Raw genomic sequence first — 25,040 nt, 5'->3', positions numbered from 1 at the left:
AAATACTCAACAATGAATTATTTTAGTTAGGAAATACTCTAGAACATATCTATTTTAGTATTTAAATCTAGATGCTATTTATTTTAATAAATAAATTTTAAAATAGAGCTATATATTTTTTTAATTATTTACGGACGAAAGTCAAACCCTTTCTAGATACGGAGATACTTAGGTTCCACCGAGCTTTTAGTTGTCTAGTCTAGGTTTCAAGTCATACGCGTTGTCGAACAATTGCATCTAATCGAACGTCGTCGAGACTTATTCCAAGCTATTATGTTGTCAAGCTGTTCCTTAAAACTAACAACATTGCTAAGTTATCAACCGAATCGATCCAAGTCACCAAAATCATCAACCACCATACAATATCTTTATAATATTGTTTGGGGTTGGAGTTAAATCCATGACTTTCTTAGTCACGGGGAAGGTAGCTATCAACTTTACTAAAGTTCCTGGGTAAAATAAAGCTAATTTGGTATTAAAAAAAACTGTTAAAAGATCTACCATTCTACAGAGTATGGAAAGGGTTGGGAGAGTTTGTGCCGCAAAGGTTGACGTGTTTGAGCCGAAAGTAGCCGACACACCGCTGCCCGATGGCTAAAAAAGGAAGAAGAAAGAACAAAAACAGTAATAAAGATTAAAAGAAGAAAAGTTAACCCAAAAATAGAAAGAAAAAAGGAAAAAAAAAAGGAGTTCGAACCCGACCACGCTCCAAAATTATGCCGGTCGCCGGTCGCGTCACCGCCTACTACCCCTAGCCGCCTCGTGAAGCGTGCCCACGTGGTTATTTACACCGCTGGGCCCCGCCAAAAGCCTGGCGCCCACGTGACTCCACGTGTCCTCCCGCGTGCCGCAGTGCAGGCGAAAAGGGAGGAGCGCTGGTTCTGCTCGAAGCTTCGGCCGTCGACAGAAGAAGAGGGAGGATGTTAATTTGCAGATAACACCTTACGTTTACTCGCATTTGTAACGCCTGGGGATCGGAATCGTAAAAACGCGTAAAGGTAGGGTGTTATATGAATTTTACGGCCAAAGCGCGTGGACCAGGGTCCAAGAAGTCGGCCGGCGATTTATTTCCTCGATCAGATTAAGAGTCGCAACCTCTGACTCTCTGAACAGACACTGATGGGTTCGGGCCCACCATTTAGTGAGTGGGTTTGGTTGGTGATCCACATTTGGGTCCCGAACCGGAGTTCGTCCTTCTGTCTCTCTAGAGCTCTGCAAAATTAATTACTTTTTTATTTTTATTTTTAGAGTTAAAAGATTTAACTCATTTAAAAGAAAGGTAGCCACATATACTCTTAATTTTTGTTCACATCCAACAAACAAAGTTATAATCAAGGCGTGGAAGCTTATTTTGCACGCTTTGTACTCGTGTTTGGAATTTTATCCTTGGACGACGTGAGATACTTTGACATTATATATCGTGTGATATTTTACACATTTTTATTTATCCTTTATTAAAAATATATCACGTAATATTTATTCTAAAATATATATATATTATTTATAAGTTATAAAGTTAAGTACGTACGTAATATTACCGAATGCCACGTGGCGCGCATGGAAGGAGTCCTCCTACTCCTCACGTGCATGTCGGTCCACGTGGACGTACACGTCGTCGACCTTACCGAACGGCAGAGATGACGCACCAAAGTTACAGCAGGGCGCGCCCACGTGGCAGCCCCAGCTGTATCAAGAGACGTGAGGACGGAGAACTGCAGGAAGGTTAACACCATGCTCGCCACGTGCCGTCATTATCGGGAGATGATAGGCTCACGCTCTTCCACGTGTGCGCGCCGAACTCTTAAAAGCTAACCCAAAAATTCCATGGCGGGTTTGGGTAACAACATATCATATCATGTCATCTGGCATATATTCTTATCCTCTTCTCTCTCTCTCTCTCTCAATCTCTTCTTTATATAGAGCAAATATCAACTAATAAGAATATGTTGTTTGACTTTAAACAAAGAGAAATTAATTATTTTAAACGAGTTCTATTCTTTGATCTCATGTGTTTTAAAATACTAACATCTACTTAATTAACCAAATGGAAGGTATAAAGCAAATGGCCTAACAAAAGGGCAAAAAATAAAAACTATGTGATACTTAAACGTCACATGTTCTTTTACATGATATTATTAAGATAGCACTCAAATTCTGCATGTCTCTTAAAGTTCCTGCCCAACGACATTCTTATTCTCTTTCTCTGGAAAGAAAAACCCTATAAATTAATATCTTCTTCTTACCTACCTGTTTCCAATTACAACTTTGGACTTACCTGTATACTTCTATACATTCTTTGTATTAGAATATAAAATATAAAAGCTATTTTTGCCTATCTGAATCATAAACACCGTCGTTTTTTTAATAGTTTATACGTTTTAGAACAGTTGAGAGTTTATGATGTTTAAGTAGAGAATATGGACTTGGACTTCTTGGACATATTACAAACAAACAAAGAAGACATTGGAAGGGTAGAAAGATGAACAAATAACACACACACACATACACTCTCCTCTCATGGCATTGCTGTTGCACTCCATGCATCTTGTAGAATTCTTTATATATAGAAAAAGATCAAATTAATTAACCAATTGAAAGAAACTCATTACATTCCTCCAACTCAAGCATACGTACATATATATATGTATATATGGGATGTTTGTTACTGTTTACTACTATCTTTGTTCTTGTGATCACCATGAGGCCATGAGCTAGAAGAAGAGGAGGAAGAGCTCCTGAATTGCTGCGCTGAGAAATCGAGGATCTGAGGCGAAGAACCCGACATCGACGACGGCGACATCTGGGAAGAGTTGGATCTATAGAGCCCGGACGTGGCATTGTGCAAGTCAGCATCTCCACCTTGGAGTAGCTGCGCGTACTGCATTATGTCAGGAAACGACGTGGCAGCGGTAGGGGGCGCCGGCGCCGGCCTCGATGATCTCTCCGGGATTCCTCGACTGAGCACGAAGCCGACCTCGGTCCGGCCTTGCACTCTCTCCGGGAAGTTGAGCTTCGCTTTGGTGCCTTTGAATCGGAGCGCGGCCTCGTCGTAGGCTATTGCGGCGCCCTCCGCCGTGTCGAACGTCCCCAGCCACACCCTCGCCGCCTTCTTCGGATCCCTTATCTCCGCCGCCCATTTCCCCCAAGGCCTTTGCCGCACTCCTCTATAGTGCCTTCTCGTCACACTACCTTCATTAGACCAATACCAACATATCTCAAATGTGAAGAAGAAGACGACGACGACGACGACGAAGAAGAAGAAGATATTATTTCACTTGTTCTAATTGACGATATAAACTTAAAACTTTTTCACTAAGCTTTGATTCTTATAGATATTTTACGCTATAAAATATATATATATATATATATACCTTGTTGGGCAGAAGCGGGTGGTTCGGCGAGGACTTGGGCCGAGCCGGGTGGAGCGGCGGCGGGGTTACTTCCTCCTCCGATGGGACCGGCCGGGACGGTGGAGCTAATCACGTGGGCGAGAGCGGAGACCATAGCCGAGGTGTCGAGGTCGGCACGTGCGTAGAAGTGCGAGAGCACGTGCTTCTCCTCCTCCTCCTCCTCCTCCTGCTGCTGCTGCTGCTGCTCCTCCTCCTCCTCCTGCTGGTGTGGAGGAAGGGGCCTCTTCCCATGCCTCCGATCCACCTTTCGGCTGAGGAAACCAACGACACCGTTGGTGTTCTGGAACTGCCGACGACCAGATCGATCGATTCAGATGATGATGACGACGACGATTGTGATGGTGATGGTGTTGGTGTTGGTAGAATCAAGAAGAAAAACGATTTCTTTTTTTCACCAAAAGAAAAGATTTGGTTTGTTAGAGATCATGTATTTATACATACACACAAAAAAAAAATGCAAGAAGAGAGAGAGAGAGAGAGAGAGGAAGGAGAAGGTGGGGAAGATGATAAGAACGCGAAATGGGAGTTGGGTGGGAGGCTTTTATTGGCTCAGTGGGTTTGTGACTTTGAGAGTTGTCTACTTTGTTTTCTTTCCAGGTACTCTCTCTATATAATGGTGTAATATATATATATATATTAGTATCTGATTGAGAGATGAAATGATACTCTTTATCAAATAGAAGAAAAAATTAGAGGTTTTTCTTTAAATCTATTATAATTGAACTTGTCACAATAAAAACAAAATATTTATCCTTTTTTTTTTTATAAATTTTAGTATATGGTTAGAATAATAAGGATAAAGGGTAGCTTTCTAATTAATCCAAATTAGTGAGACTCATGGCTATGTTTGGTGTTATCTAGAATCTGGAAGGCTGCATGGATTCACACATAACATGAATTTTTTTGTTTAGCCTTTTCTTCTCTTTTCTTTTCTTTTTTTGCTTGAGGTGCTAGGTTAACTTAATATGAAATTAATAAGATAATTAATGATCTTCTACCCAACTTAAGCTTAAGGGTTCTTTTCAAACTTAAGGGATCACTGAGAGAAGAGTCCTGTCAAATTATGATGTGAACTTGTGATCATTAGTTAAAGTTAATTGGATCTTTAGTCAATTGTGGTTAATTAGGTCAAAGTCAGACTGTACTACAATTAATTCTGCCAAACTGGTTAATTGCTAGCTCACAATAGGCCATAGATTACTGCAAACCTAAACATCCTTACAATAGATTAAAAGGTACAACAAAATATATCTTATTTTCTGTGAGACAAAAGTTGGTGATAAATATGTTACATATATATATATATTAATTTTAGTCATAATTTTTAAAAATGGTACTTTTGAAAGAATTAAAAGACTGAACTTATATTATTATTTTTTAAATGTAGTGGCAATTATGTACAAATCCAATGCATTAAACTAAACCTAATAGGTGTTTAGATGTCACAAGTTAAGTGGAAGAAGCACCTAGTTTAATAATTTTTTTAAAAAAATCTCTATGAAAGAGTCTGATACGTAATTAAGTGTGCATTAAATTAAGTGTAAGTCATGGGTAAAGCCCTCACGTAACCCCTTATACTAGTTTTACTTTTCCAATTTGGACCCAAAACAAGGGAGTGAGATATTAGCCATATTTTCTATTAACAGAGATAATTACCAAAATATCCCTAAAAATACACAAATAGTAATACTTCGCTGTCAGCATCGAGGAGGGCATTTTCGATACATAGCTCGAGCTCGCCTTCTTATTCATATTTCAACAGCCAAACACTTTCTTATTCACCTTTTAACAAGTTATAGGTTCAAATTAATACTATTGACCTCTGTGTTACTGTTTATCTATATATCACTATCTGCGATGGAGACATTGCTAAAAATGAGATGTAAATTGTATAAATTCAATACCTAGGTGATGTTCAGCAAAAATAATAATAAATTTTTTTATCGATAAATATTTAAATGAAAAAAAAAATAGTTATCCTTTGGCCTTAATTTATGAGGCTAATTATATCTTGATCTCTCTAAATATTATTCTGTATCACTAGATGTTTAAATGAGTCGAATCTAAGTGAGCCGACTTGTGCTCATGCTCGAATCGAAATAAATTTCAACCCTCAAGTTTTGTTTAGGCTTTGGTCTCTTAGATTGAAGCTATATATTTCCTTCTACCTATTTGACTTATAGTGCTTAATTTGTAATTTATTGAAATTTCTTCTTAAGTAGTTATCGACAAAATTGTTTGATATTTGAATGGTAAACTCGTAGACTAATTATAATATAATTCTCCTCAATATATAAATTGGAGTTCTAGTAATATAGCGCTATAATAAAATAGTTTCTTAAATATTAATCTCAAACATTCATAAGGAAATTAAACTAATTGAAACTTATAAGACTCAACCGCTGAGCCACAATGGTGGTCTTAAATTCTTTCACACGTAGTAGCGCAAATATGAATAGATCACTTATATTCTATATAAGATTTAATAGAATGATTAAGGTATTTAGATTGGTTTCTAATAATTTTTTTTATTAATTTTTTGTTACGTACCATATTCAAATAGGATAATTCCAAATAGACCCCTTCAATTATCATCTTTTTCTGTATACACTCTCCAAACCTTTTTATTATATATATACACGTGTAAACTAATATATCTCGCCTTGAACTAAAAAAAAAAAAAATTATGCCGACCTCTAAACTAGAAAACTTTTTGGATCAGGGCGTGTTTATAGTAAAAAAAAGTTTAGAAAATGTATGTAAAAATTTATGATAGTTTAAAAGTCTATCATAAATAAAGACTCTAAGAGAGGGAGAGAGAGAGAGAGATTCTTGAGATTTTTTTAATTCTCACCTTATATATATTTTTTTAGTATTTACATTACGAGTCATATTCTTTGTAGAACACTCGATCAAAGTCAAACTCAACTTTTCAACCATAATCTCTCTATCTTTGAAGGAAAAAGTCATTTTTAGAGAGATCTCAGAGGATATTTTGATCAATACCTTCTCATTAGCCATGATTAATTTAAGATATTTTTTGAGAATAAAGCTCAAAAAACATGGCCCATAAAAACACTAATTAGCTCTCTTTTCTTCCATTTGAACAAAGGAAAAAGAAAGGGTCACTAGATTCCATATAACCTTGTTGTATGTCAAAATTAAAAATTAATCAACTAGTTTGTTTGTTCTTTTTTCAAGGAAAGAATCCAATGAATCTTCAAGTAATGGAGATAATCTCTTCAATAAAAGAGTCAAAGTATATATATATATGAACTTACTAAATTAATTCCAAGACAAGACAAGCAAATAGATTCAATGTAGTCAACCCATTTGCCTTAACCAATCAAATCAACTGCAAGAAGCCTGCCTAACTCTTGCCCAAGTCAACCCTTCACGACTTAGTGGGGCATTTACAAACAAAAAGATCTTTTAATTTTTAAAATAAAAAAATAAGCTCTTACTTGCATATATATATATATATATATATATATATAAAATAAAAACATATACGTATTTAATTTAAGATCCCAATATTACAATTACTAAAACCAAAAGATTGCAAATAGCTTTTTGATAATTATTGGCTACAATCTTAATTTTCTAACTAACAAAATGAAAGCATGGGAATAAGAAGCAGGATACTTTTTCTCTCTATATAATTAATCAAATCATAATAGCTAATTAGTGCAAACCAAGCAATATACAAGTGTTTTAAGGGATATATACACAAATACTTACACTGTATACATTAAAACTTATAATTTTGTTAAAAATATTATTATTAATTTGCAATAACTTGCCCCATATGCGAAGTTATGTATGTTATTAAATTAAGTGGTTAAGACGTGACGCCAATCCATGGGTTGACGTCTTGATGTTGGTGTTGGTATATAGAGAAGACCTTAATGATAACCTTAGAAAAAAAATATATTAAGCTCGCATATATCACCATTGATCCTCTCAATTTGTATTAATTAATTGAAGATTACAGTCGCTGACGTGGACATCTTGATGGTGGTATGTTTCTAACAACAGACAGGACAATAAGTAGACATTATAATGACGAAGACATCTTATAAATCATATGTTTATATATATAAACGTTTTTTTTATTAATTTTTAAATATTATAATTACTGGAGGATCATAGTGGAAAGAGATGGGAGAGGAAAAGAGGAGAGAAAGGAGAGGGAGCTTTCAGGGCGGATGATATATAGTCAAAGTTATTGCCATTGTCTTTTTATGCTCGAACAGCTCTAATCTTCTTTGCAGCCGACGGCAACAATGACAACTTGGTCGCCTTCTCCTACCACTAATCGCTTCTAAGAGGTACGAGGAGAGGTATTGTGTGACATCCCTCATGTTATGTGCCGGTAACATGACAAAATGGAAGTTGTATGACAAAAGATTACCCAAATGTATGAATTAGTAGATAAGAGGACACTTTCTGAGTGATGCTATCCTAGCAACTATCAAGTTTATGAAGATTAGACCAAAAGACTACATTGACAAATACTTCACACCACTTACCTGGGGGCAATTAAATACCTGCCACCACCCTATTTAGATTACAATTCCATCCCATGTCTAATAAAACAAATAAATAATACCATAACTTAGTTTCTATAACAAATGTTAATTAGAGGGGTGAGCTAAGTTAAATACACAACTAATTTAAAAAGAAAAAAAGAAAATACCCTGCAAGTTAAACCCTCCGTTTTACCTTCACTAATGACTTCTTCCATAGTTTCTACTCCAACTCACTAGCCAAACATGAAGCAGCCATAATAAGTGGGTAATTTCCAAGTGGAATTATAATAACTCCTTTAGATTAATATTGAAGCATTCAATGTGATAAATGTCCAAACATTTCCAGAGCTAGTTGGAACATTTCCATCCATTGGAAAGATAACGCCTAAGGTTTTTTATGCGATTGAGAACTAATTGGAATATTTCCTCTCCGACTTAATCTTAAACAGCTGTAGATGCTCAGAAAAGATTGACTAATTCACCAAGAGCGTAATGTTTTATAGAAAAAGTACTTAGAAAAAGATTGACTAGTCCCAAAGTCCAGTCACTAAAGATACAAACCTGGCATATAGAGAGGTAAAAAGGCTTGGAAGCAGTCAGCATGCACCAATTACATGAAAGGGCCAAGCAACATTATTGCAAAGCATCTAACCAGTAGATCTAGATGTTCTATACTTTCCCACAAATCTGACAAACTGGCAAGTGAAAGAAGCTGCCATCAAAAGATCTTTCTGAATTGGTACTGTTTACCATAGAAATGAAAACATTAGTGATTGCATAACTAGCTCACAACAAAACTAATATTAGGATCTTTCTAGCATGCGACAATTAGGGCAGAAAAGATATGTTCAGCAGAGAAACCAAACAACAATCATCGATATGCTGGCGCAGCACCAGCAAATGAGTAAAGAGAGGAAACGGGCACGCTCGGCATATTAGCCCTGCCTAGAATTGGCCTTTGGAGACTCTCAGCATATGCATGATTTGGATCCTCATAGGTAGTTGTCGTCCAGTGACCTTGCTGAGGGGGCAGTTCAACTCCATGGGTGGCAGCTGCATGCGAGACACGGCTGACAACTCGCTCAGGATAGTAGATATCATGCCCACGATCACCTCGAGGTGCTATTTCCCCCCCCTCCCTGCCTGCTGTTAGGGATCTGTAATCCCTACTGAGGAGTGGATCGCTTGGAACCATCTCAGGCACAATCCTGTAACTTACACTGAACCAAAAAAGAATATCAGATGATACCAACCAGAAAAAACATAAGTATCTTATGTGATATATTAAACAGATATTTTGCTGAAAATATAAGTAAAAATCTAGCCAGTAAAATAGATATGAACGGTGTTCGTAACAATATAAATGTCACTCAATCCCAAGACTATACAAACTAACTCGACATTTTGAGGACCAAATTACTTAAATTATAAGCTTTCATTCAGTTAAGAGCTGAGCAAAGAATACCAATGCACTCAATGGGAAGGAATAAACTAATATGACCGAAATGGATGCAGAGGATGCAGCATAACAATATATATCATATACGTGCAACCAAAACATACGCAGCATTCTTGCTTCCTTACAGAATTTAGAGCCCTGACAATATAAATCTAACTTATTCACCAAAAGAACATTAAGACACATTTATTGCGAACATAAGACAAAAATGGCAAGTATAAGTTGCAATAGGAAGTAAAGAAAAAAGACTGCAAATATTGATTGTTACAATTACGAAATCAAACTAGAACATAGGTGCCTTCTTAATCTCCTAAATATGCAGCAACAACTACATCCATTAAAACATCAACATTTATCAACAGCACACCACCTCTCAATCATCATGGTGATATGGAAAAAATATCTCTCAATAATTGGCATATCTTACAACTTCTGTTGATTGACAATACTTCTTTCAATGAATATCACATCCTCCCCTTCAGCCGATCACTAACGACGTTTTCTTTTGTTATTAATTGAAATCACACAATATCCAACAGGACCCCATGCAAGTATTGATGCCCAATGCCCCTAGTCAGCATCAAATATGGAGATGACAATGAAGAATAGTTCTTCAAGCACTCCCCATATAGTAATTGAAAGAGAATATAGTAGTCGAGTAGGAACAATTATTTGGTTCACCCGCCGGCTTGTGTATGCCAGAAAAAGACCAAGGCTTAAGCCTAACTTGAGAATGCTTTCAGCCTACCATAGCTCGAACTTGACTTGCCCAGGAACAATGTGCACTAACCCTTTGTCTAAGCGACCCAGCCCAAACACCTGATCCAACTAAAATGATTAATTCTTTATATTTTTTCTTTCTTTCATTCCTCCCTTTTTTATTTTTAGAATAATTCATTTTTCGTCCCGTGGACTATCATCCTTTTCTACACTGACCTTCGATTTTTTTTGGCACATAATGATCCTCATAAACTATCAGAAATACCTCACTTGACCTCTTCCATTAGATGATCGTTATATACCAAATAAAAAGTTTAAAGGGTCATTATGTAAAAAAAAAGTTTAACGGGTCATTATATACAAAAAAAATAGTTCAGGAGTCGTTGGTAGAAAATGATGGTAGTTCAGAGAGTGAAAAGAGGAATTATCTCTTCATTTTTTTATGTTTTTCATTTTTCCTTACTTTTCCTTTCCCACCATGTTGCAGACATCTTCTCTCTTTTTCATTTTCACACCTTCAATACTCTTCTTCCCTCACTCTAACCAAGGATAGAATAATACTAAGGGCCTATTTAGTAGCACATATTTGGCTTTTCTTAGAAAAATTTAGAGGGATAAGAGAATTTCCTTATCTAGGTTTTTAGATGATCTTTTTCAAGGAAAGATTTTCCAAAAGGAAACACCTCTTTCTGACTTCAGTTTTTACCTACTCTCCCTGTCTCTCTTCCTAATCTCTCCTTCTCCCTTTTCTATCACCACTCTTCTCTCCTCCATCTCTACCTTTACCTCCTCAATCCAACACCACCCTCACCACCTCCTCTTCCGACCACCACCTCATCTTCCTCCTATCTCTCTTCAATCTATTTATTTCCTACAAAATTCCTAAACCATCCAAAAATGATACATTAAATGAGTCCAATGGGAAAAAAATCACATAGGATCCTTTAGTTGCACTTCTCAAATCCTACATGTTGAGATTCCTATGGAAATTTTCCTAATTTACCCACACAAGCCCTAAAACAATTGAGTGTCAATCCGCCTGCTCGATTGCTTACAAAGCTGACAAGGTAACTTGCCTCACACTTTCTTCGGTAAGGACCTCGACACTATGTATACAAGTGACATACCGTATTAGTGGCTCACAATTGCGATTCATGCTCATGCCACAGCATAAATAATGACCGGGAGAAGGGAAAGTGTTGTTGGAAAAGAATAATTAAAAAATCCAAGTCAAGTTGATAGGCTCAAATTAGACCAACCCAATCTTTATTAACTTCAAATCAATAAGCTTTAAGCCTCGTTTGTTCAGAAATAAGGCCAATTCTAGAATAGTATTCTTATTTAAGAATAAAATGAGCCATTTATTCTAGAAATAATTATTCCTATATTTACTTGTACGTTAAGATCAAGGTGCAATAATTACCTTCAATATGATATAAAGTGAAGAAAAATAGAAAAAATGTATTTTCTTTTTATATGAAATTATGATAAATACACTTTGATTTCATATAAAATATATTGATGGAATCAATATAAAGATTAAATTAGTGATTGAGTTACTATGTGGTATAAAATATAATTTTCATAAATAGTGTTTGTAATATAGGATAAGGCTATTCTATCATTATGGAATAAAGAATTGTATTACAAAATAAGGAAAAAAATTACTCTTGAAGTAAACAGGGCCATAGTGAGTTAACTTTTAGGCGTAACTAAAGCTATCCAACCAATCTTATTCTTCTCATGTCATAATCTCCCACCCTCCCTCCGCTACCCCTCCAACTAGTCCACCCTTTACTAGATCTTCCTTTATCTTTGTCTCGCTCTCCTTCCCACTAGTCCACAAAATGACAGTGATATGCAATGTAAGACAAACACAATGGAGAACCTATGAGTGTGAATTATGTGTGCTTGCCAGCTAAAAATTTGCTAGTTGAGTAAACTTTTTACTAGAAGTGGAGAATTTAAACAAAACGAATAATGCAATTCAATGGAAACTAAAATTAATTAATAGATTAAATCCTACACTTTTGTTTATTAGCTTACAAAAAAAGGACATGTTGCATTCACTTTATCAAGTTCATAAAAGACAAGAAAAACGTAAATCAAGCAAGGAGCAACTAGTATATGCATTATATCAAAAGGAAGAAAAAGCAGTACCGATCAGATGAAATAGGATTGTCTGGATAATAACTTCGCATGGTATCAAAATGATATGGATCATTTGCAGGAAGTGGATAGCATGAATCAACAGGCGGTAGAACAGTTGCAGGAATATGTCGGGGTTCCGATTCCAGAGGTGCACGTCGATAATTTGCATATGGATCATCTAGATGAGTTGAACCTTGAGGAATGTATCTAGACTCTATCAATGGTGGAGCACGAGAGTGTCCTAATCTAGATGGGTTCTCAAAAGGAGGCAAATGAACAAAAGGTGGGGGTCGTCTCTCCTCAATATACCGTGGGGATACTGGTCGCCTCCCTTCGATGTATCTTGGCGATATTGGTCGCCTCTCTTCGACATATCTTGGAGATAACGGCCTCCTCTCTCTGATATATCTTGGGGATACTAGCCGCCTCTCCTCAATATATCGTGGGGATATTGGACGTCTCTCCTCAATATATCGTTGGGATGTTGGTCGCCTCTCAATATATTGTGGGGATACTGGTCGCCTCTCAATATATAGTGGGGATGCTGGTCGTCGATCCTCAATATATCGTTGGGATGTTGGTCGCCTCTCCTTAGTATATCGTGGGGATGCTGGTTGTGGTAGTACACTGATAGGTTGAAATAATGTCATCAACCTACGAACCTGCAACCAAGCATAACAAAAAAGAACTTAAAATAGTTGACCTTTGTGGATAAGCTCAAAGATACCAACTAGAAGATGTCCTGTCAATTGATTATAGACAGTAACATCGAAGGATGTCACGATACAACCTCCCCACCAAAAAAAAAAAATCTATTCAGTGATGTCCAATGAATAAATCTATTCTAGATGAAATTGTTTGCATAGATGATTCCTTTGAAGACAATCTTCACTGAGAAGGTGGTGTTTTAGACAATTGACTTTAAGTAGGTGGCTTATCAACCAATGTTTTTGATAAGTGCTCATAGTATCCGAACAGTCTAAATGCAAAGTGCATATGTGAAAAGACACATATGGTCTACAAAAAGAAAAATATAATACACATAAGTCATAGGTTATAATCCATGACCGAATGAATACTTTTGTAAAAAGTAAAACCAATTGAATATATTATTAATTAGGGTAATTTACTAAAAACACTCACAGTTTGTTTTTATTATCACACTTTACCACACAAATATTTATCATTCAACCCCTACATTTCATTTTTAATGCCTTAAAAGTCCTTTTAAGTTTTAACGATCAATTACTATATAGATTAAAGAAAATTATGCACGGGCTGAATAATAAATATCCATATGGTAGATTGTGAATGATAATAAAAGTGGAATGCATGTTGGTTTTTAAAACTTCCTTATTAATTACTAATAATGATACTAAATTTAGTAGTATTAAGCAAAGAATCAAAATGATCATAAAACAAGGTTAAATAAATATATGTAACTAGGACTAAAAGATCATACCAAAGTTCCACATAAAATAATATGAATATCAACTACTCTAATATGAAATAAGGGATTATAAAGTCAAGGGGAATTTATAAAAAAAACCTACATTTTTCTTTTATTATCATGGAAATTTCAAAGAAAAAAGGCCTTTGCATCATTCAAACCCTCCCTTATCACTTTTTCCAAAAAAAAACCCTGGAAAAAGCTACTAGGTTTTACAAAAATTTCCAATTAACACAATACTTTTACCTTTGTATCAATCCAATGTTACCAAAACCAATAATTAAGTAACCAAACTTCTCAAATTATCAAAACACCTTGCTTAGGGAATCATTTGAATACCCATCAACATAGAAATAATTAGAAATTAAAAATAAAGGAAGAAAAAAAGTTATATGACTGTGAAAGTAAAACCATTATATAACAGCTTATTCTAAACATTGATGAAAGTAACCTAGAAAGTTTAAAAAAATCACCTTGAATTATATCAATTAATTCTTTCTAGATTTTTCTATGTTAAGGTAAAGTGAGTTAAATTTAACCCAATGTGTTAAATAGATATCTAATGTAAAAGGCAGGGGTTCTTTCGAGAAAACGCAAAAAAAGAAGGGTTTGAACCAAATTAAACCTAGAAAGAAAGAGGTTTGGAAAATTTCTTTTCTGAACTGAAGAAGTGTCTTCAAGAAATGTTCGACCGATTACATATAAATCAATATTAAATTGATTAGTCCGAGGCTATTGTAGCACGTGTGTCGACCAAGGCATAAAGGTCATGATGACTTAATGTCATCCTCACCTTCCTCCGGCATATCACCGATAGTCTACTCAGGGTTGGCAACTAAACATGAGGGCAAGTTGCCTATATGGCTAATCATCTTTGGGAGGGAACCATAATGGTGAATCACTTATCATGCCTTGTGATATATAAAATTATATAAACAACCCCTTGTGTTATTACAAATTTTCCTATTATCATTAACACCATTTGATATAGGCATTTATTAGTAGACCCCCTGTGTTTTGCTTTTATTGCCTCAAAAACAACCTATTCATCGTCTCTTAATGGAGAATTACCACATAATGAGTTAAATTAACTCATATAACCATAATGATTGTAATATACTAATACCCCCTCTATAAGTTAGCTATTCCACTCACCGTTGTTACTGTATCATTGCCTTCTTCGATTAACAACTTTCTTAAGGGGTATTTCAAGTCATTTACATTATTATTTTAAAAGTAATAGAATATTCTCTATCCCATCAATAGCAATTAAGTTGAATTTAACTTGGGGTGGGTATGCTCTTTGGGAGATGATATGCTTTGAGCAATTGGTCTATATCTGCTTTAAACGGATAGTCTATGAACATTCTGTGACCCATCAACTTAAAAAATAGTCTGCTCGCTAAGTCTCCTAGAGGTGATGCATTGCGCAAGACGGTTATCTAGTCAATCATCTTTGGGATGTAACCACAATGATGATCCAACCCCCGACCCCATCCTCGACTATGTCCATACGGAGTAAACAAGATACCAAATCCTTACTTGCTTTGAGTTGAGCTCTGGGGTGAACTTCCCCCTTGAGTCATAGTTCTCTTGTATAGCATGTTTAAAAGCACTCTCTGGAAGAGGAAGGCAGTCTCGATCAATCTTAAACTTCACCTACACAAAAGGGTATATATTTATCAGCACAACTACCATGAAATTATGACCATCAAGTAGCTATATCATAACCATGAAGTTTATCTTCAACATATCAACTTGCAAATCTTTAGCACAAGAATACAAATTATAGTGGCATAGCATGATCATTCTAATTATCCAAAAAAGTGAAAATTGCATTTAGTCAATATATTAAAATTGCACTCAATAAAAGAATATTCAAGTAAATGAGCGTCCAACTAAACGAACCCATTAATGCAGTGGGCAAGTCTTATAGTCACACCGAGAAACACCCTCAAGAAATACTCTTCAAAGTGTCATTCATAGTAAAATAAATGAAATCGACTCCTAAATGAAAATATGTTGTGGATGACAAATTGGCTCCATAGATCATATAAACAAAGGAAAGATGTATTCATAATCATGAATGGTCAAGCATGTTCAATGTTATAAAAAGCTATTGGCACATAAGGTCTAATAGCATTTCCAATGCTTAATGGACAATACTGGGTAGTTGACATGCCCAACCCTTGGACCTAAAGCTAACAAGAATCAAATCTTGTGAAAATGCTTTACCAACTACTTCAGAGAAAATAATAAAAGCTTCAAGAAAATGATAGACCAAAAGATTTTGCATATATCAATATAGGAAAAAAAAAACCTTAGTAGCTTAAGAAAGCTATTTGAGTACATCATCTAAAAGATATATGATAAGAAAAAAGTACCAACAAAACTTAAATCAAGACCCATCAAGAATTCCTATGGCAACCTCGCGTAGTTTCGAAAGCTAGATTAATAGCTTATCTTAACTTAGTATTCCACTTGACTCTGCGACCATCCAAGGCAACCTTTTCTAGGAGACTGGTTTAAAAAGTATCAAAGGTCGCCACCACAACTATTAAAAAATGCCTAAGATGCTTCAACAACTCCGACTAGTAACCAAGAACAAAGTTCTTACATCATCTGAAAGTTTTACATACACGATATGATCCTCGTATAGTTATTCCTCCTAAACTTTGCAATTGTCCAATGTGAGTGGCAAAACTAACCTATCTCTCACAAAATTAAGCATGAAAATATATTTAGAGTCGGTCTAATGTTATGACTTGCGGAATTTCAATAGGAAAGGACAGCATCAACGACTCATTGCCGTGTGATGACCAGAACAATAACAATTCATAAGAAAAGCTTTTTATTTCAAGCATGAATGACCGTGCCGATGGCATACTGACACGTGGCACGAGGGGTGCCGCACGACACCCCTCCTAGTAGCTTCGCTACTCGCCAATCACCTCGTCATCAAGCTTACGATCGCCGATCGCCAAGTTGCCGTCCCCCGAGCTCACACCCCATTGGGTGCCCTAGCCCGAGGGGAAAGGAAGAAATTCGAGAGAAAGAGAAAGAAATTAGAAACTTAAGTTGTGGATCCCCTCAAGATAGGGCACCCAATGGGGTGTGCGAGCTCGGGCGATGGTGAGTAGTCCCTTACTCTTTTTTTCTCCCTCTCTTACGGCACAGTCGGTGGTGAGCACAGTCCGTGCTTGTGACACAACCATCATTGATTTCAAGAGCTTGCACAAAATCAATTACTCTCGTGTCTTGTAGATAACACCCACATTAGTTTTAGTCCTCCCATCCCAAGCTGCTTACTCAAACACTTTTCTTTTTGTTCTAAACTAGCACGTGTCTTTGTAACTTCACTTGTCCACCTCAACATATTAACCTCAAGTCTCACCTTTTATGCAAATTATTTTCTAGATGCCCAGCATTCAAATATTATCAATGTTATTATTTTCGTACAAATCTTACCTTTCATATTAAAGAACATCACACAATCATCTAGCAAAGGTTTGCCATTTGTTTTCCTCAAGTACTTCTTGTCCATCAGCACCGGTTTGTGTTGATGTCCTCAATGTTCCACTTGCTATTGTTTTAGTGATGATGAAGACCAAAGATACTAGAAAGAAATAAAGGAAGAGGAGGCAAAGGAGGGACAAAAGAAAGAAAGAAAGAAAACAAAGAAAGAGAAGGAATAATCCTATTTATCTGAATTGGTCAAGTTTGAACCCAACCCTATTAGACTCGCAAGGAAACCTGTTAACTAACCTGATCTTTTGCACATGAAATGTCAGTAGTGCCGAATATGCTACTGTTCATTCATCTTTTTACAAATTAACTTTGTTCTGGAAAAGAGAACAAATCGAGTTTAAATCATTTCCGCACCCATGCACATTATTTCTACTAATTCCACTAGGCGCCATGCACCAGAACCATCGAATTCAGAGTATAACAGAGGCAAAATCTTTGGAATTATGCAATACAAGCTCAACTGAGAGGACGAGGAAATTCACCCAGAAGCACAATTACCTGAGAAGGAAATGCTCCTCTAAAAGCCTTTGGCTCAAGGTTCAACCCGCCTTTAGAGGTAGCCCTGTAAACGCCATACAGAAGCTTAAGATCAAAATCATACAGGAAAAGCTTGGTCCCAGGCTTGATCTTCTCTACCGCCTCAATCTTCCCTTTGGGCAGCCCGAAGACTCTGTAGCGGTAACACTCCGGCTTAGTCTTCCCGCTGCACATAAAGATGAACCCCGAGCTCTTCTCCACGGGATCCTTCCCCTTACGCCCCTCGTCTTTGCTACTGTTACCAGCAGCAGCGGTGACGGGTTTAGCAGCCGAGGCCGAGGCCGAAGCCAAAGCCAACGCGGGGTCATCAACCGGTGCTCCACCGTTTTCCGGACCCGTCACGGCCACATATTTGTCCCTCCTGACCTTCAATTTCTTCTTGATCTTGTTCGAAGAGGTCAGCCTACGGGTAAGAGGAGCGACCGTGGCTTTCTTGTTCTTAAGCTTCTTCGGCTTCACCATGGCTTCCTTTGAGATCGCTGGCAACCGAAACCAATCGAGCTCAGCGAACAGTTGGACCTCACGATCCGGAAAAGAACAGCTTTTCCGGATAAAAACCGAATAACATCGGATCGTAAATGTCCTGATTCTAGCGAGAGGACGAAAAAACCCTAACCCTAACCCTAATCCTAGCGCAAAAGCTGGAGAAGAGGAGAGGAAACTTTACCTAGGTTTCTTCGAACGACGGCAGGAAATGGCGAGACGAGGATATTCGAGGATCGAAGCCGAGGCAGCGAGGAGTTTAAATAGACGGGGGGATTGAAGAGCCCTATGACGGGGCAAGAAATGGCTTCCGATTGGGAAGTTATCGGTGAGCATTTCTTATCTAAACATATTAAGCACTCAGTTCGGATAAAGCCCAAACCGAAGGCCCGATAAAAAGCCCGAATATATATATATATATATATATATATATATATATATATATATATATATATATATATATCAAAATTATCCAGATATTTTCTGGGCGGTTTTTTATGCGTATACCCTTAAAAAATCTCTTATTTATTTTTATTCCCTTCTAAAATTAATGTTTATATATATACCCCTCAAAAATATATGTTATTTGCCGGCTAAATCCCAAGTTAAGTCAATAATTTAATAGAAAAGGATAAAAATACTCCTATCTAAGAAAAGTTTATACATGCTCTTATTGCATTAGGTGTATCATTAGTTATGTTCATTTTTATACTTGGATAAGAAAGCTTATACTGGTTTAGATTATTAATGTATTTGTTTGTAAACATACACTTGAAGTGACATAAAAAGTTTGGGTATTTTAACATATAATTAAATTACCATTTATAATATATTGATGATAAGTAATTAATAAATATAAAAATATCGATGGAAGAGAAGTATATATTAGTAAACTAATATTTTATTATTTTTAAAATTAGGTATTTATTTTAGGAATAGTTATTCTTAGTATTTCAGGAACAAATTAAGTTTTGCGCTTGTCCAATGAAATAAAAAGTCAAGAATTAGTTATTCTGAAAAATTCTATTTCAAAACAAATAGGATTCAATGTTCACTGATCTCTTGATTACTTTGGATCCTTTTTCTCTCACTTAGATCAAGCTGAATACTGATAGATTTTTTTTTTTTATACTAACTCAACCGTGATGAGAGAAATTGGGTTCTAGTGTGACACCCTAATTGCTCGTCAATCATTGTAGATAAGTGATGCCGCTTGTGCAAATCAATATTGGAGGTAGAGTAGGAATGAAAATTAATCGGATACGAATTGAATAATGCTCAACTTATATTTAGATCCATATTTTTGGTTCGAATGCACAATATCGTGAGTTAGAATAGTGTCATTTTATAATAAGATACTTAACCACGAAGGCCGACTACTCAAGCTCACTAAACCCAGTAACAAAAGTTTCATACAATTAAACACTAATACACTATTTTAGCTAACAATCAATACAAAAACATTGTATAAGGATATGTGTCTAAATTGCCCCATCCTTAAAGCTCCAATTAGGGCTGTCAAAATAATTAAGCCGGCTCGATAAGACTCGATTGAGCTCAACTAAAAAATGAGTTGAACCAAACTTGATCTTTAAAATAAGCTCAGAAATAATTGCGAGTCAAGCTTGATTATGAGTCAGCTCATGATCAAGTAAGCTCGATGAGGCTTGATCAATCTCAAATTTTGGCTTGAATTGATTAAGATTTAAAATTACTTATTAATCGACTCATTTAAGCTCGAGCTCAAAATTGACTCAAATTAAAATAATTTTAATTCAAGCTTGATCTGAACTAGGCTCAATCAAGTTTGGCTTGATTACACCCCTAGGTTGCCTCTAACCACCAAATTGTAACTAATGGATTGGTTTTCACACCCGAAACAAGAATCCCAGCCGTATCGCCCGATCCGATCCGATCCGATCCGCTCCATTTCTACCGCCTTCTTAACTAACCTCCTATTTCCCGCCAAATCGATCCAAAAATCTTTCAAATTCTAGTAGCTTCTCGAATCGCCAAACTCGTTGTTCGAGATGCCGCAGCCGAATCAACCTCAGCGAAGCCAGAAGCCGATGGCTCGCAATCAGAAGAAGAACCCGAGAGATGCAGCGACGGAGATTGAGGAGGACGGGAAGCGTGTAAGGATTCAAATAGACGAAATAGATGAGATCACGGGAGAAAAAGAAGGGGAAGAGGATTCGAGCGAGATCGACGGAAGAGATGCTATCGTGCGGCCTGACGGCAAGAAGTCGCTGTTCCGCGATGGCGATATCGACGCCTCCGTCGTCGAGGAGCGGGTTGCTTCTTACCTTTCCATGCTGCATTTGGCTGAGTTTGCGTACGATGACGTGACGCAGCAGCCGACGTCGTGCATCGCAGACGAGGTAGCTGTGTGTGTGTGTGTGTGTGTGTGTGTGTGTGTGTGTGTGTGTGTGTGTGTGTGTGTGTGTGTGTGTGTGTGTGTGTGTATGTATATCTCAAATGATGGCTCGATCAAACGTAGTTTTGCCGCTTTTGGTTTCTTGATTCTGCTCTTGGAGTTTGATGTTTTTGTTTTTCTGGATGATTTTTAGTTTCTTTTTTATCTTAAATTTGTTGAGATTAACATCGAATAATCGAATGCAGGAGAAGGGAATAAATAAATAAATATAAAATCTTACATTTGTCAAATCTAACACATTTCCCGGGTCTCTTCTCCAACCCGTAGCAGACCGAGATCAGGCGAATGGAGGAGAAAGCCAGGAAGAAGCAGCTCGAGTTGGAGACGGAGATGGAGTTCTTGTGGTCCGACGACGACGACGACGACGACGAAGAAGAAGATGATGAATCTAAGAAACCCCACGCTCGAGAGGAAGGAGAAGAGGACCCTTCCAGCGTACTCGATCTCTCGCTCAAGAAAGCAAAGGGGAAGAAGGTCGTCTTCGACGAGGAAGCTATGGTCGACAACTCGGTCGACGCAAACGGCGAAGTCATCGAACATAGTTGGGCGGCATCGTTGTTGTTGGGCTTGGGAAACTGCGACGGCTCCACGAGGCAGCAGATGGCTCTCTTAGAGGAAGAAGCGAAGAAGATGCCCTGCCTCGGGGACAAAGTGAGATTCTTGGTTTCTTGATTCCTTGGAGATGCTTGCATGTATATCTATGGATTTCTTTGCGAAATTTTTGTGCGTTTCTGATAGGTTCAGTGTGAATATGTGATCTTTTATTATTATTTTTACGTTTGATCTTTTATTATTATTTTCAGGTTTGATCTTTATACAGTTCTTTTTAGGGAAATTAGTTGGTCGGAGCAAGGATGACAATTGATAAAGGAACCATGGGCATTTTTTAAGAAAAAATTGTTCTCCCTTACATTGCATCTCAAAAATTATAGGTTGCTTGCTGAGCACTTTATACTAGATTCATAGATCACAAAATTTAGCTTGTAGAATGCATGCTTTAATATGTGATCCCCTTGATCTCTTGGTAACTATTTTTCTTAATTTCCAACTTTTCTTTGGGGACCAACCAGATTTTATGTTCCATCAATGATCTTTCTTTAAGTTTTTTTTTAAAATTTTTTTAAAGAGAAGTTCAGATTCCCATCAGAGGAGTTGAGCTGCTTGTTCTTGATTAGCCACTGTGGGAAAAAAATTCTTTCGATTCCTGACAACTTGTGGTCCATCGGATGTCAACCTAACATTATTTAGAAGCTGGCACTAAATTCCTGACAAAACTAAATTATATTCTGAGAACTATTTCTCAAAGTAATTTGTTTTAATCTCTCTCTTGGGTCATGTACTTATGTTTGAGGTATGAAAATGAGCACCTTGAATATCATTTTATGCATATCTTAAATCTAGAGAGTTATGGTATTGCAGGAACCTGTGTCCGCATTAGCTACTGATTTTCCGTCAGACTGTTCCATCATACAGGAAAAGATCAAGGTTAACCAAACTTCATTTTGTTGCTTTGTGGTAACTGAAACTGATCTATTTGTATCCTTAATAGTAATATGGGCTGATGTTGGTTTATGAATCAACGGTTTATGATGCAGCTGCTTGACAAAGAATACTCTTCCTTCCGGCGAGCACGTCGAGATGGCAATTGTTTCTATCGGAGTTTCATTTTTTCGTATCTGGTAGTACAATGCTGTACAATCTCTTAAAAATTTATCTGTTGTATCACAATATGAGTGTTTTTATTATGTGAGTGCTTCTATCACAGAACTAACTTATAAGATGTACAAATAGGAGCAAGTTGTTGAAATGCAAGATGACAATGAGGTTTATCGGATTCTTGGAATTCTTGACCAATTCAGACAGGCAAATCAAAATCAGAGACAGACTGTAAACACTTTTGATGATTTCTATTCGGTAAGCCCTTCCTCCATTGGCTATAGTAGCTGCATGATACTTGATACTTGATACTTGATTTACTATGTAACTCATTATTATCGCCTCACTGCCTCTTATGGTGGATGATATATGATTCCTAGTAATTTTTGTTAATGCCTTCAATTCAATAGTTTTCAATTTAGACTTAGTGTGGGATCTCTTGTTTTGATTTCCTATTACCTGTCTAAATTGGTTGATTCTGATACTAGGTATTGATTGTATATACCAGTCCATGTTCAAACTTGTTTTTCATGTATTCTTGGTTCAATTGAAAATACAACTTTTCTTATCAAACTTTCAAATTCTTTAATATTACTGATATTAGGTTTTGTTCTTTCATCTGATACTTGTCGGTGTTGTTTCCAGGACTTCACTGACCTGATGGTAAATATTATGGAGTGGAAGCAAATTTCTACAAGGTAGATGATAGCTACTAACTTGTTTTCGGTGGTCCTCAATCAGCGATAAACGATTGTAGTTCAGTTATCACATTTCTGCTAAATTTTCTGAGCAAATGAACTGGTGCGCTCACATGTAGTTTTGGCCATAAGCAACTTTTGCAGAAGAGTCAAGATGAAAATTACGCAAGCAAAAGTGAGAGATGCACCCCATAATTATATATATATATATATATTGTTCTGGTTCCGTGATTTTATGGCTTAACATAGAATATGCACAGTGTTGGCTTTCTTCAGATTGATCACTTCTATTGAGATATGCGCACGAGCAGAGCATTTCAAACCATTTCTCCCTGACATGAAATATAACACTCTGGAAGAGGTCGGTGCTGATGCTACTCTTTTAAGTTCTTCAGTTTATAAGAAAATGTTTTCCTTATTAATTTTGCCATTAAGAAATTGTTTTCCTTATTATGGTTGCCATTGTTATAACAGGAACATGTTTACCCATGGATGTCAACTCTTTATCTTTTTGGTGCTATTCTTTTGTTGATCTATTAGTGATAGAACCAAGTAATGCTAGAACAATGACCTTAACTTCTAATTAATATTATAGTAAGATAACAAATTGTTCTACATGCTTCAGAATGTAATATCTATCTTAGACAAGTTTACTTAATAAAATTATCAATGAAGTAATATCTATATGGTCTTTCTTCCCCCTAATACAAGTAACAATGAACTCTCTCTCTCTTCCCCCTAATTTTCTGCTTCACCAACAGTTCTGCAGGGCAGAAGTTATTCCTATGAGAATTGAAGCTGATCATGTGCAGATTATCGCTCTGGCATCAGCACTAAGGGTGTCCATGAGGGTGGTTAAGATTGACTCCTCGTCGTCCTTATCTAGATCTGGAAGCATTGAAGTGAACCAACAAGATTTATTCCTGAACCATAACACAAACACTAGCAATCCTCTGGCAAGCAGCAATACTGAGACTAGTGATTATGGACTGGCAAGCACCCCTAAGCTGATTTCTTCAGACAGTGGCATTGATGAGGTCCCTCCAACTGACATTGGCACTGCTGCTTGTGGACCTTCTGCGAGTCGCTCAGTTGAAAACAATGGAGCAAGCTCAAGCAGCAGTTCTAGTCAACAAGTCCCCTTTGTGACCTTGCTATATCGTCCAGGCCATTATGACATCCTCTATCCAAAGTGACTCTCCCAAGTGAGAATGGATACAGTTCAGACATTAGCCTGACTTGGCTTACTCGTTAACACCGTTCATCAAAACAATGACCAAAAGACAGAATACAAAGATTGCAGGTGCTATTCCGTTGAGTTGCTCGATTTGGAGGAAACGTTTTCTTTTGCACTACCACGACATAGAGATTTGAATTCTCTTGCGAATGGGATATGACAACAATCAAATTATTCCATTCAGGGAGAATAATACTGTAGGGATGGAAGTTGATAGTTTCAGTGAACTTTGAACTTAGACATTCATATTGTAAATCATCTTCAGCTAACACTTGGACAATTATATCATCAACGGGCACAATAATAATTAGCATGACAACAATAGATATGGGACAAAAAAAGAATTATAACTACAAGAATAAAAAACCAAACTACCACTATCATCATTAACATGCACAACAATAACAATGACAAAACTTAAAAAACAAAATAAAACCATAACTTCCATCATCAACATGTACAAAAATAAAATGAAAAATAACAACTAGAATAACGCCCACGACAAACCAAAAAAAAAAAAGTACAACCATATATACAAAGCCCCACAGCAATAATAATGACAAACATAATGACTAACAAACATAACACAAACAAAATAATAAATATAACTATAAATACATATCACAGACAAACATAACCACCACAATAACAAACACAACAACGACAACAATCACTATTGCTATACCACCACAACAACAACAAACACAACCACAAGAAATTATAACGAAAACAGTAATAAACA

The 25,040-nt window shown here is 36.6% G+C and overlaps 3 protein-coding genes across 4 annotated transcripts; 1 reads left to right on the top strand and 2 right to left on the bottom strand.

The window, feature by feature from the left end:
- Positions 1-2,523: 2,523 nt before the first annotated feature.
- On the bottom strand, positions 2,524-3,986 carry LOC140761695 (ethylene-responsive transcription factor ERF113-like). The gene is made up of 2 exons (XM_073099129.1): positions 3,372-3,986; positions 2,524-3,189 (listed from the first exon to the last, which is right to left on the bottom strand). The coding sequence occupies exons 1-2, from the start codon at positions 3,502-3,504 to the stop codon at positions 2,663-2,665; spliced, it is 660 nt and encodes a 219-aa protein (XP_072955230.1). The 5' UTR covers positions 3,505-3,986; the 3' UTR covers positions 2,524-2,662.
- Positions 3,987-8,645: 4,659 nt separating this feature from the next.
- LOC140766924 (uncharacterized) lies at positions 8,646-18,622 on the bottom strand. Its single transcript, XM_073106656.1, has 5 exons — positions 18,455-18,622; positions 17,749-18,328; positions 15,265-15,381; positions 12,282-12,934; positions 8,646-9,162 (listed from the first exon to the last, which is right to left on the bottom strand). Exons 1-5 carry the CDS (start codon positions 18,604-18,606, stop codon positions 8,814-8,816), a joined length of 1,851 nt encoding a protein of 616 aa, XP_072962757.1. The 5' UTR covers positions 18,607-18,622; the 3' UTR covers positions 8,646-8,813.
- A 1,692-nt stretch (positions 18,623-20,314) lies between these two features.
- On the top strand, positions 20,315-25,038 carry LOC140758275 (OVARIAN TUMOR DOMAIN-containing deubiquitinating enzyme 1-like). Of its 2 annotated transcripts, none has more exons than XM_073095545.1 (9): positions 20,315-20,651; positions 20,978-21,358; positions 22,127-22,192; positions 22,303-22,386; positions 22,499-22,621; positions 23,009-23,061; positions 23,181-23,236; positions 23,322-23,422; positions 23,823-25,038. In XM_073095545.1, exons 1-9 carry the CDS (start codon positions 20,340-20,342, stop codon positions 24,255-24,257), a joined length of 1,611 nt encoding a protein of 536 aa, XP_072951646.1. In that variant the 5' UTR covers positions 20,315-20,339; the 3' UTR covers positions 24,258-25,038. The 2 variants fall into 2 exon arrangements, with proteins under 2 accessions (XP_072951646.1, XP_072950862.1); XM_073094761.1 differs by having other exon boundaries at positions 20,975-21,358.
- Positions 25,039-25,040: the final 2 nt, after the last annotated feature.

This window comes from Typha angustifolia, chromosome 1 (genome assembly GCF_048772165.1).
Source record: "Typha angustifolia cultivar Huaian chromosome 1, ASM4877216v1, whole genome shotgun sequence".
Lineage (NCBI taxonomy): Eukaryota > Viridiplantae > Streptophyta > Magnoliopsida > Poales > Typhaceae > Typha > Typha angustifolia.
Note: the sequence above shows the minus strand (reverse complement) of the source record. Positions and strands in the feature narration are given on the sequence as shown.

Excerpts from the sequence above, each read along its gene's own strand:
- LOC140761695 (XM_073099129.1), bottom strand. The coding sequence starts at position 3,504 with ATGGTCTCCGCTCTCGCCCACGTGATTAGCTCCACCGTCCCGGCCGGT. Across the intron at positions 3,190-3,371 it reads ACCCGCTTCTGCCCAACAAG|GTAGTGTGACGAGAAGGCAC; the intron begins GTATATATATAT and ends GGTCTAATGAAG.
- LOC140766924 (XM_073106656.1), bottom strand. The coding sequence starts at position 18,606 with ATGCTCACCGATAACTTCCCAATCGGAAGCCATTTCTTGCCCCGTCAT. Across the intron at positions 12,935-15,264 it reads CAGAGCTCAACTCAAAGCAA|GTTCGTAGGTTGATGACATT; the intron begins GTAAGGATTTGG and ends GCTTGGTTGCAG. Across the intron at positions 9,163-12,281 it reads AATCCTATTTCATCTGATCG|TGTAAGTTACAGGATTGTGC; the intron begins GTACTGCTTTTT and ends TTTTTGGTTCAG.
- LOC140758275 (XM_073094761.1), top strand. The coding sequence starts at position 20,340 with ATGGCTCGCAATCAGAAGAAGAACCCGAGAGATGCAGCGACGGAGATT. Across the intron at positions 21,359-22,126 it reads TGCCCTGCCTCGGGGACAAA|GAACCTGTGTCCGCATTAGC; the intron begins GTGAGATTCTTG and ends ATGGTATTGCAG. Across the intron at positions 23,237-23,321 it reads TGAAAATTACGCAAGCAAAA|TGTTGGCTTTCTTCAGATTG; the intron begins GTGAGAGATGCA and ends GAATATGCACAG.